The sequence below is a fragment of the Molossus molossus genome, unplaced genomic scaffold (genome assembly GCF_014108415.1).
Source record: "Molossus molossus isolate mMolMol1 unplaced genomic scaffold, mMolMol1.p scaffold_m16_p_16, whole genome shotgun sequence".
NCBI classification, from domain to species: Eukaryota; Metazoa; Chordata; class Mammalia; order Chiroptera; family Molossidae; genus Molossus; species Molossus molossus.
Genome location: NW_023425351.1, coordinates 72,491,950 through 72,502,526, shown reverse-complemented (window position 1 = coordinate 72,502,526; position 10,577 = coordinate 72,491,950). Strand labels below are relative to the sequence as shown.

General features: G+C 65.4%; 1 protein-coding gene across 1 annotated transcript; it reads left to right on the top strand.

Moving 5' to 3' along the window:
- The first annotated feature begins 5,192 nt into the window (after nucleotides 1-5,192).
- Nucleotides 5,193-6,266, top strand: GPR20 (G protein-coupled receptor 20). Its single transcript, XM_036264482.1, has one exon. It carries the CDS (start codon nucleotides 5,193-5,195, stop codon nucleotides 6,264-6,266), a length of 1,074 nt encoding a protein of 357 aa, XP_036120375.1.
- The last annotated feature ends 4,311 nt before the right edge of the window (nucleotides 6,267-10,577 follow it).

Here is a 10,577-nt window from a genome sequence, read left to right as displayed (position 1 = left end):
CGGCCAGGCCCCGGGCATCTGCCAAGAAGGGGGTAGGGACTGGGCTGTGCCACCCCCATGGAGAACACTGGGGACCCTATTTAACAGACAGGGAAAGCGAGGCTCTCTGACCTGGCCCAGGTCCTGGGGTGAGGGAGTGGCGGAGAGGACTTGAACCCGGACTCAGGTGCTTGCTCACTGCTGGGGCCCCTCTGAGGGCCAGGCTATGCCTCCCCCCGACTGCGTGTGTGGGCCTGGGCCAGGCTGTCCGAACAGAGGAACAAAACTATCTCTTTCCCCCCATTCCAGGCTATATTTAGAGGCTGAGCAGGAGGGGCCCATGGGGAGGGGGTGCCCTGTGCCCTGCTGGCAGAGGGGCCGGGACCTGGGCGCCCACCTGCCCTCTCAGGGCCAAGGACCTGGCTATGGGCTCACCCCAGGCAGGTGGAGGGCTGCGGGAGTCACAGTCACCGCGCCGAGGCCTCGGACCCTCTGGGACACCGCAGAAGGCAGGTGCCAGGGTCACATCACCCTGAGGCAGGGGGACTGGGGCCGGAGGAAGCCCACGCCCATTTCTGCGGTTGGTGCTACTGTTCACACCTTTCCACAAGGCCCAGCACCTGGCCAGTGCTGGCCGTGCCTCCACACCTTCCCGTGGGACCTCGGGCCTGCCGAGAACGTGGGAGGGGCCAGGGCCCTCTGTGGAGGGCTCAGCGGCCCCCAAAGGGCACACACTGAGCAAGCGGATTCAGGGGTTGGGAGGGAGCCATCCATGGGGTGCCTCAGGGTAGGAGCTGAGGCAGTGGAGACCAGTGGGGAAACCGAGGCACAGACCTTCCTGAGGCCATTTGGGCAGAGGCAGGCGGCTCAGCCCAGATCCTCCCAGCCTGGCTCCTTCCCCGCCTGCGAGGGGAGAGCTAAGTAGACTGCAGGCCGTCCGCCGGCCACCTGCCCCCGAGGCCCAGCTCCCTGAGTGGAGCCAGGGGCCTACAGTCCCCCACCCACCAGAGCAGAAAGGGTGGTGAGTAGGTGGCCCAGAGAGGCCTGTGGGACCCTAAACCCTGCGGTCGCTGCGAGGTAGAGGGGCGGGTCTGCTGGGGGTGGGGTGACAGGGACAGAGACGCCAGCACCAGAAGGGAGAAATGGAGGGAGTGGGCAGTCAGAGGCAAGGACGCAGGCTGAGACCAGGGCCGGGTTCCGAGTGGGACCTGGGCCGGGGCTCCGAGTGGGACCTGGGCCGGGGCTCCGAGTGGGACCTGGGTCGGGTTCCGAGTGGGACCTGGGTCGGGCTCCGAGTGGGACCTGGGCCGGGGCTCCGAGTGGGACCTGGGTCAGGCTCCGAGTGGGACCTGGGCCGGGGCTCCGAGTGGGACCTGGGTCGGGTTCCGAGTGGGTCCTGGGTCAGGCTCCGAGTGGGACCTGGGCCGGGGCTCCGAGTGGGACCTGGGTCAGGCTCCGAGTGGGACCTGGGCCGGGGCTCCGAGTGGGACCTGGGTCGGGTTCCGAGTGGGACCTGGGTCAGGCTCCGAGTGGGACCTGGGCCGGGGCTCCGAGTGGGACCTGGGTCAGGCTCCGAGTGGGACCTGGGCCGGGGCTCCGAGTGGGACCTGAGTCAGGCTCCGAGTGGGACCTGGGCCGGGGCTCCGAGTGGGACCTGAGTCAGGCTCCGAGTGGGACCTGGGCCGGGGCTCCGAGTGGGACCTGGGTCAGGCTCCGAGTGGGACCTGGGCCGGGGCTCCGAGTGGGACCTGGGTCGGGCTCCGAGTGGGACCTGGGCCGGGGCTCCGAGTGGGACCTGGGTCGGGCTCCGAGTGGGACCTGGGCCGGGGCTCCGAGTGGGACCTGGGCCGGGGCCCCGAGTGGGACCTGGGTCGGGCTCCGAGTGGGACCTGGGCCGGGGCCCCGAGTGGGACCTGGGCCGGGCTCCGAGTGGGACCTGGGCCGGGGCTCCGAGTGGGACCTGGGCCGGGGCTCCGAGTGGGACCTGGGTCGGGGTTCCGAGTGGGACCTGGGTCGGGCTCCGAGTGGGACCTGGGTCGGGCTCCGAGTGGGACCAGGGTCGGGGCCCCGAGTGGGACCAGGGTTGGGGCCCCGAGTGGGACCAGGGTCGGGTTCCGAGTGGGACCAGGGTCGGGCTCCGAGTGGGACCTGGGTCGGGCCCCGAGTGGGACCAGGGTCGGGCCCCCGAGTGGGACCAGGGTCGGGCCCCCGAGTGGGACCAGGGTCGGGCTCCGAGTGGGACCTGGGTCGGGCTCCGAGTGGGACCTGGGTCGGGGCCCCGAGTGGGACCAGGGTCGGGGCTCCGAGTGGGACCTGGGTCGGGCTCCGAGTGGGACCTGGGTCGGGCTCCGAGTGGGACCTGGGTCGGGGCCCCGAGTGGGACCTGGGTCGGGCTCCGAGTGGGACCTGGGTCGGGGCCCCGAGTGGGACCTGGGTCGGGCCCCGAGTGGGACCTGGGCCGGGCTCCGAGTGGGACCTGGGCCGGGGCCCCGAGTGGGACCTGGGCCGGGGCCCCGAGTGGGACCTGGGTCGGGCCCCGAGTGGGACCAGGGTCGGGCCCCGAGTGGGACCTGGGTCGGGGCTCCGAGTGGGACCTGGGTCGGGGCTCCGAGTGGGACCTGGGTCGGGGCCCCGAGTGGGACCTGGGTCGGGGCCCCGAGTGGGACCTGGGTCGGGGCTCCGAGTGGGACCAGGGTCGGGGCTCCGAGTGGGACCAGGGTCGGGCTCCGAGTGGGACCAGGGTCGAGGCTCCGAGTGGGACCAGGGTCGGGGCTCCGAGTGGGAGCAGGGTCGGGGCCCCGAGTGGGACCTGGGTCGGGTTCCGAGTGGGACCTGGGCCGGGGCCCCGAGTGGGACCTGGGTTGGGGCCCCGAGTGGGACCTGGGTCGAGGCCCCGAGTGGGACCTGGGTCGGGGCCCCGAGTGGGACCTGGGTCGGGGCCCCGAGTGGGACCTGGGTCGGGGCTCCGAGTGGGAGCAGGGTCAGGGCTCAGTGTGACAAATCAAGGTTCATCATGTTACTGAGGGTGTGACTCGGGTTGGGGCTCAGTATGCGGCTGAGATTTGGGTCAGCTCTGTTCGGATCAGGGTCAAGACGTGGGGCTGGGAATCAGCAGGGCTTGGCCCACATTGGTCTTCTTGCCAGTGCGGTCCCTGGGGTGTCCTGAGCATCCTGCACGCGCCCCACCCGCTGCCCTGGCCCTGGCCAGACCCAGCACCTTGAGGGGCTTGCTGGCCAGCGTGCAGAGCTGTCCCTTGGGCCTTTCCTGGGACCATCTCTCAGAGGAAACACTCTGTGATCTGTATTTGTCTCCGATTATGATGACGGCCTAGTGCAGACACAGCGGGAAACTGAAAGCATGTGGGATCCAGAAACTGTGCCATCTGTGCCCTGGGCCAGCTCCCCGATCCTGGGGTCTTTCCTCCCATGATCTATCTGCAAGGCATGGTTTACTCGTCGTAAAGGAGGGACAGCTGGGAGGCACCCCTCCCTTCCTGGGGACCTCTGTCCTCCACCCCTCGCACAGAGGATGAAGCCGATAGCCCTGAGACCCCAGACCCCCAGCCGACAGGCCCACAGATGGCATTCACACCCCGTCTCCCCGAACGACACCCATTGACCCTGTTAGGAGCCAGGGGTACGAGCAGAGGACAGCCCACCTGGAGGACACTGTGAGCCAAGCCTGGGCCCACGTAGGCTGGGGCTGGCCAGAGGGGCAGGGCACAGGCCTGGGCAGCACCCGACCCCTCCCAGGGGCTCAGGGGGCAGAGGCAGAGGCTCGGCCGGATGACCTCAGGCAGGTGCTGCCCTCTCTGAGCTCCAGGGTGGAGGCGGCCGCCTGTTCTGCCAGGCTTCCCTCCAGGCCAGCTCAGAACCTGAGCCTCAGCAAGCGAGGGCGCCTCTCCTTTGCCCACTCAGCAGGCAGGGCAGTCGGCTGCCCCTCCCCCAGCAGGCAGGACTCAGAGTCCTCACCGCAGGGTGGAAGCTGCCCGGCTCCGGCGAAGGTGGGCAGAGACCTGCTCACAGTGCTCACTCCCTCCCGCTGGGGCAGAGGAGGGGCTCCCCTGGCCCTGCAGCTGGGGAGGGCACACTGTGCCCCTGGGTGTCCCCCGGCTGCCCTTCCTCCCTGCTGCTCCCCAAAGCTTTCTCCTCTCCCCGAAAAAGCCAGAAATGTCCTTATTTGGAGGATCAGCCTGGCCGGTGGGGTGGGGGCCATTAACCCTTCATTTGGGATAAATCTCCCAAATAAAGGGATAAATCTCCCAAGTTAAACAGCTCGGGCAGGAACGTAAACAGAGGGGGCAGCCCCAGCCCAGCCTCCCACCGCCCCCACCCCTTGTCTGGGCCACCAGGCGTGGACACCCGGGAGCATGGAATTTATTTAACTCACACCCACTCAGGCCCCACTGCGCCAGGGCCCTGCTCCAGCTCTAACCGCGGTAAGCAGCCTGCGTGTGCCCCCAACACTACAGGGGCTGCCTCAGGGCTGGGAGGAAACTGGGCACTCAGGAGGCTGGGTCTCAGCACCCCCACACTCCTCGGGAAAGGTCCCTCCGAGGACCCTCACCCAGGGCATTGGCCTGGTGCCAGCGTTGGAGGAGGTAAGAACAGACGGGTAGCCTGGGGGACAGAGCCATGCCTCGTGGGCGTGGGGAGGGCTGGGTAGGGTGAGCATGGGTGGGGCCACAGGGCCAGGCTCTGTGAGCAGAGCACTGGTTCCTCCGGCACCTACCACATGCTGGGTGTGTGAATCCTCCCCAGATCCTCGATGCCAGCTGTGTAGGTAGGACACGGGCCCAGAGAGGCTAAGCAACTTGCCCAAAGCTGCACAGAGTAGGGGGGAGGCAGGTTTGGAGCTGGATTCAAACGCCACACAGGTGGCCCTACCCTCCTAGCTGTGCCACACCCATCACCTTTGCCTTCCGGGTCCTGGTGACGGTCCTGCAGGGCAGGGGTTTCGCCCCCTGGTACAGGAGGAGCAGGCTCTGAGCACTAGCCCTCTGCCAGAGTTCCCCGTGGGCACGTGCCAGGGCCCGGGGAGCAGAGAGGGCAGACATTGCAGGGCCGGTCCAGGCAGAGGCAGGAAGGCATAGCATGGGGGTGCTGGTGGGCAGACCAGCCGAGTCCAGGCCCCCAGGCAGGGCTCCAGTACCCCCAGGGTAACCCCATCTCTTTCCTCCCAGACCTGGAGCGAGCGCTGGCCAGCTGCCGTCATGCCCTCTGAGTCTCCAGCGGGGCCGACTGTGGCGGCCCCCAATGCCACAGCGACGGCGGCGGCGTGGGCCAACCTCAGTCTGCCGGAGAAGCCCCTGTTCTACCTGTTCGCTGTTCTGGACAAAGATCTGCACACCGACTTCCCGGGCCTGTGGCTGGCGCTGATGGCCGTGCACGGCGTCATCTTCCTGGCGGGGCTGGTGCTCAACGGGCTGGCGCTGTATGTCTTCTGCTGCCGCACCCGGGCCACCACGCCCTCCATCATCTACACCATCAACCTGGTGGTGACCGACCTGCTGGTGGGCTTGTCCCTGCCCACACGCTTCGCCGTCTTCTACAGCACGCAGGGCTGCCTGTCCTGCGCCTTCCCCCACGTCTTCGGCTACTTCCTCAACATGCACTGCTCCATCCTCTTCCTCACCTGCATCTGCGTGGACCGCTACCTGGCCATCGTGCAGCCGGAGGGTTCCCGCCGCTGGCGCCAGCCCGCCTGTGCCAGGGCCGTGTGTGCCTTCGTGTGGCTGGTGGCCGGCGCCGTGACCCTGTCCGTGCTGACGGCCGGCGGCGGGCCCTGCTGCCGCATCTTTGCGCTGACCGTGCTGGAGTTCCTGCTGCCGCTGCTGGTCATCAGCGCGTTCACGGGCCGCATCGTGTGTGCGCTGTCGCGGCCGGGGCTGCTGCGCCAGGGCCGCCAGCGCCGCGTGCGGGCCATGCAGCTGCTGCTCACCGTGCTCGTCATCTTCCTCGTCTGCTTCACGCCCTTCCACGCCCGCCAGGTGGTCGTGGCCCTGTGGCCCGACATACCGCCCCATATCAGCCTCGTGGTCTACCACGTGGCCGTGACCCTCAGCAGCCTCAACAGCTGCATGGACCCCATCGTCTACTGCTTCATCACCAGCGGCTTCCAGGCCACGGTCCGTGGCCTCTTCCGCCGGCGTGGAACAGAGTGCGAGGCTGGCGTTGGCGACGTGGTCAGCCTGCGCAGGAGCTCCAGGGGCTCCGGCCACCAGCACATCCTCAGCGCTGGCCCCTGCGCCCTCACGCAGGCCCTGGCCAATGGGCCTGAAGCATAGTTGGCAGGACGCAGCCAGGAAGCCCAAGGTCAGGACTGGGCTGAGCATGCCAGGTGAGAGCCAGCAAATCGGTTTCACCCTGATCGACTGGCGATGACTGCCCAGGGCACAGCACGGAGGTTCTGAGGCCACTGTGCTCTAGTTGATTAGCAATGTCTGCCAAGGTCTCCAGATGGGGTGTGGGACCCTGAATGCCGACTGTGTGCTATCGCCAGAGGATACATTGTGGCCATTGGAGCCGGGAGGGGTAGCCAGGGGCTCCTCCTCACCCAGGCCGTTCTGTCTCCAGAAGGGGGGCCTCCACAGAAGGGACAGAGTTTTTTTTTCCTATTCATTTTCAGACAGAGTGGGAGGGGGAGAGAGAGAGAGAGAGAGAAACATCGATGTGAGAGAGACACCTGCACTGGTTGCCTCCTGCACAACCCCGACCAGGGCCAGGAACTGAACCGCAACTGAGGTACGTACCCCTGACCGGAATAGAACCTGCCACTCTTTGGTCTGCGGGCTGACGCTCTAACCACTGAACCAAACCAGCCAGGGTGGGACAGAGAATTTTTTAGGATTGGGGAACCCAAGGAGAGTTAAAAAGTCAAACTGAAGAAGTCACCTCCCCTCTCTGCCCCCCTCCCCCCCAGAGAGAGCAGCAGCGGCACAGGAGGGGAGGGTCAGGGCACACAGCTACCTGAGGGACGGGACGGGTGCGTGTCTGTGCACAGTAGGACCACGTGACCCCAGGTGGAGCTTTGCTTTCAGCCAGTACTTGGCTATCTGGGTTGATGCCGGAACCTGCAGCAACCCCACGAGGGAAAGACTATTTTCCGCCCATCTGCGGTGAGGGCTCAATACCAACTATTGTGCCACGGCTGGGGGTGGCCGCGTCCGAATCAAAACCCAGTCCCACTTCCTCCAACACCCTGCGCCTGCCCCAAGAAGGTTGCTCAGACCTTCCCAAAGCCCCTACCCCAGGAATGTTCTCACCGACTCTGCCTACTGCCCTGGCCGGTGTAGTTCAGTTGGTTGTACATTGGCCTGTGTACCCAGAGGTTGCTGGTTTCATTCCCATCAGTGCACATGTTTGGGCTTCGGGCTCCATCCCCAGCAGGGGGCGTGCAGGAGGCAGCCAATCCATGTTGTGCCCTCACACTGACGTTTCTCTCTTCTCCCTTCCTCTCTCTCTAAAAATCAGTGAACTATCCTTTTTTTTTTTTTTTGAAATGTGTTTTTATTGATTTTTTTTAGAGAGAGGACAGGAGAGAGAGAGAGAGAGAAACATCCATCAGCCGCCTCTTGCACGCCCCCTACCAGAGATAAAGCCCAAAACCCAGGCATGTGCCCTGACCGGGAAACAAACCGAGACCTGTCAGTCCATGGGACGTCACTCAGTCCGCTGAGCCACAGCAGCCAGGCATGAACTATTCTTTAAAAAAATAAAAAGACCCTGCTCGCTGTCCCCGGAGGACAGCAGGGCTCATGGCCCCATCCTATGGATGTAAAAACCAAGAGCACACACAGGACTCAAACGCAGGCATACTGGCCTCGAGTCGCCTTCCCCACACACCGAGCAGAGGGGCTCTGACCAGCTGTGCTCACCTGGCCATCCTATCTCCTGCCTTTTCTGGGGAGGGAGCATTTCTCTGGCTTGAGCTTCTGATCGCCTCCTCGGACCTGGGCTCCAGGATCGCCTCCCTGTGCCTGTTGGCCCCCAGGGGTGCAGTTCCACCATCCATCCAGCCTGTGCTCCCCAGGACTGCCAGGCTTTGGGGGAGCCTTCTGCCATTCAGCTTGACAGGGTGGCCACCTGTCTTCTGGGGCCAGGGCAGGAATTGTGGGCCTATCTCATACCTTTGAGAACTCAGCCTCATGGCCCCCATGCAGAACCCTCACTAGACGGGCCTCAGTTTCCCAACCCTCTCCTTGGTCTGGAAGCTGGAGGGAGAGGGGGCTGGGGGCTGGGTCCCCACGCTCCCACAGATGCATGCTTCCTTCTGAGCCCAAGGCCAGACCAGGGTGTGAGGCCTCTGCACACCCCTCCTTGTCGCCTCCCTTCCAGATTTTCCAAAATCCCGAGGGATGTGGACGGCATGTGTATTTATATCCGATGTAAGCAATCTCCTTGACGAGAAGTCTTCGTCCCAAATTAAACCTGTTTATTCCCTCTGTGCCTCGACTCAGATGGTGGGCAGGGGTCACCGCGTGGCACTGAGCCCGGGTGTGGCCTGCGCATGACCCTCTGCACTCGCCGTCCTGTGGACAGGTGGGCTCCCAGGAAAGGCTGGTGGTGGAGTCGTGGTTTGGCCATCACTGACTCTGAAGGGCAGGGGGTGAAGGTGCAGGTGGCAGACTTGTGGGCAGGGCATGGGTGCAGTCGTTGGAGTAGGGGTGCAGACCAGCAGAACGAGGGGTCCTCGCCCCATCCTGGTCCAAGCTCCGCCTGCCCAGGGAGAAGATGCAGATGTGGGCGGGGCTGCCAAAATGCCTTTAGCATCCTCATATCACCAAAGGTAAGTTCTGGAGGGGGAGGGAGGAGGTGGGTCAGTGAGCTGACGCCCTCGGGAGAGGGCCGGACTGGGGCAGGACTTGTGTTCTTGCAAAGTGGCACTGAACTGTCCCTTTCTCTGAGCCTCCCTACAAGCCTGGGAGGTCAGGATTGGCACCCCCATTTCACAAACGGGGAAACTGAGGTTCCAGACCTCGGCTCCCACTTCCTGCTCACACACAGCTGGGTCTGTCCTCAGCCCAGAAAGTGCGGGGCGGGAGGGCGCTGGCCGGACAGGCTCATCACTCTCACCGTCTGGCGCCCTCTGAGGCCGGAGGCGGCTGGAGGTAAATATTAGAGCCTGTTTAGATTAGGCTCCATTAATAGCAGGAAATGTCACAGTGGCGCCCGTCCTGGCTTCCTGGAGGCCTCTGATGCCTAAGGCCGGAGGCAGGCGCCCTGCAAAGATGGATGTCCGTCCCGACGTCTGGTTTACACCCCACACTGGTGACACCCCCCGCCCCACTTTGCACACTCCTGCCCCCCCTTCAGGAGGCTCTCTGCGCCCTCCGAGAGCTGGGGCCAGGGGAGCCGAGGGCAGTGGGTGTGTGAAGACACCCCTGGGCCACAGCCTCACACCCTCCGGGGGCAGGTCCCCATACCCCAGGGTCTGCGTTCCCAAAGCACAGAGGAGAACGGGCTCAGAGGTGCACTGGACCCGCCCAGGCTACCCAATGCCACCTGAAAAAGAGCCGGGGTTTCCACCCAGACCTGCCTGACCCCAGGGCCAGGCCACCCCTACCCCTTGCCCCCTTAAAGGAGCCAAGAAAGCTGTGGGCAAGTCGGCAGAAACCAGTTGGCTGAGCGTCAGCAGAGGGCAGGGTGCCCCTGTGCAGTGGGGAGGAGAGAGGAAAAGAGGGGCCTGAGGGAGGGGCAGGACAGGGCTGGGTACCCCACATCTCCACATGGACCTCTAGCCTCGGGGCCTCTGAGACTTGCAGTCAGCCCCATGCCCTCCAGTGACAGCCCCTCCCCACCCCTCCCCAGGGCTCCCTGCTCGCGGGAAGGAAGTCCATCCGGTGCCATGCCGTGGCTGCAGCCCCACCAGCTGCCCAGCTGAACAGCTGACCTGGGACCCTCCGGCTTCTCCATCTGTAAGGGGGAGCCTTCTGCCCAGGTGCAAAGCCCTGTTCCGCACAGGTCCCAGGAGAGGCCGCGGAGGCCCGTGGGGCAGGAGCCCCCCTGAGTCCCCCGAGACCCCAGCCACGCGCCTGGCCCTCTCCCGGCCTCACGTCCCCAGCCTGTGGGCCCTGCCGCTCCGTGTGCGCTCGGTGGGACTGCACGCCCGCCCCGCCCCGCCCTGCCCCGGGCCCAGCAGGACTCAATGGGAGAAAGCTCCGCTCATCAACCAGCGGAGCCTCTGCCTCCCCTTCCCCCGCGGCCCCTCAGCTTCCAGGGCTCCAGCTCGGGGTGGCAGGTCCTGGGCAGAGAAGTGGCCTCCCAAAGGGCGGGGTCACCAGGTACCCCCCAAGCCAGGGAGGCCTTCCCAGGGTACCACATGACAGTGTGGGGACTCTGGAGGGGGTGCCGAGGAGTGGGGGCCAGGTGCAGTCACCTGCCCTGCACTCAGCCATGGGGACCCAGCTGTGGCCCCGGGAAGATGTCAGTGTTCCCAGCGGCTCACGGGGTCCCAGGACCCACAGACCTTCACATCCAGAGGCCATGGGGAATGAAGGGCAGCTGACCGCATAAGCCCCAGGTGTCCAGTATACTGGTGGCCCCAGGACCCATTCATAGAGGAGTCCTGGCCCCTGTCAGGGTCTTGCCACCCCATT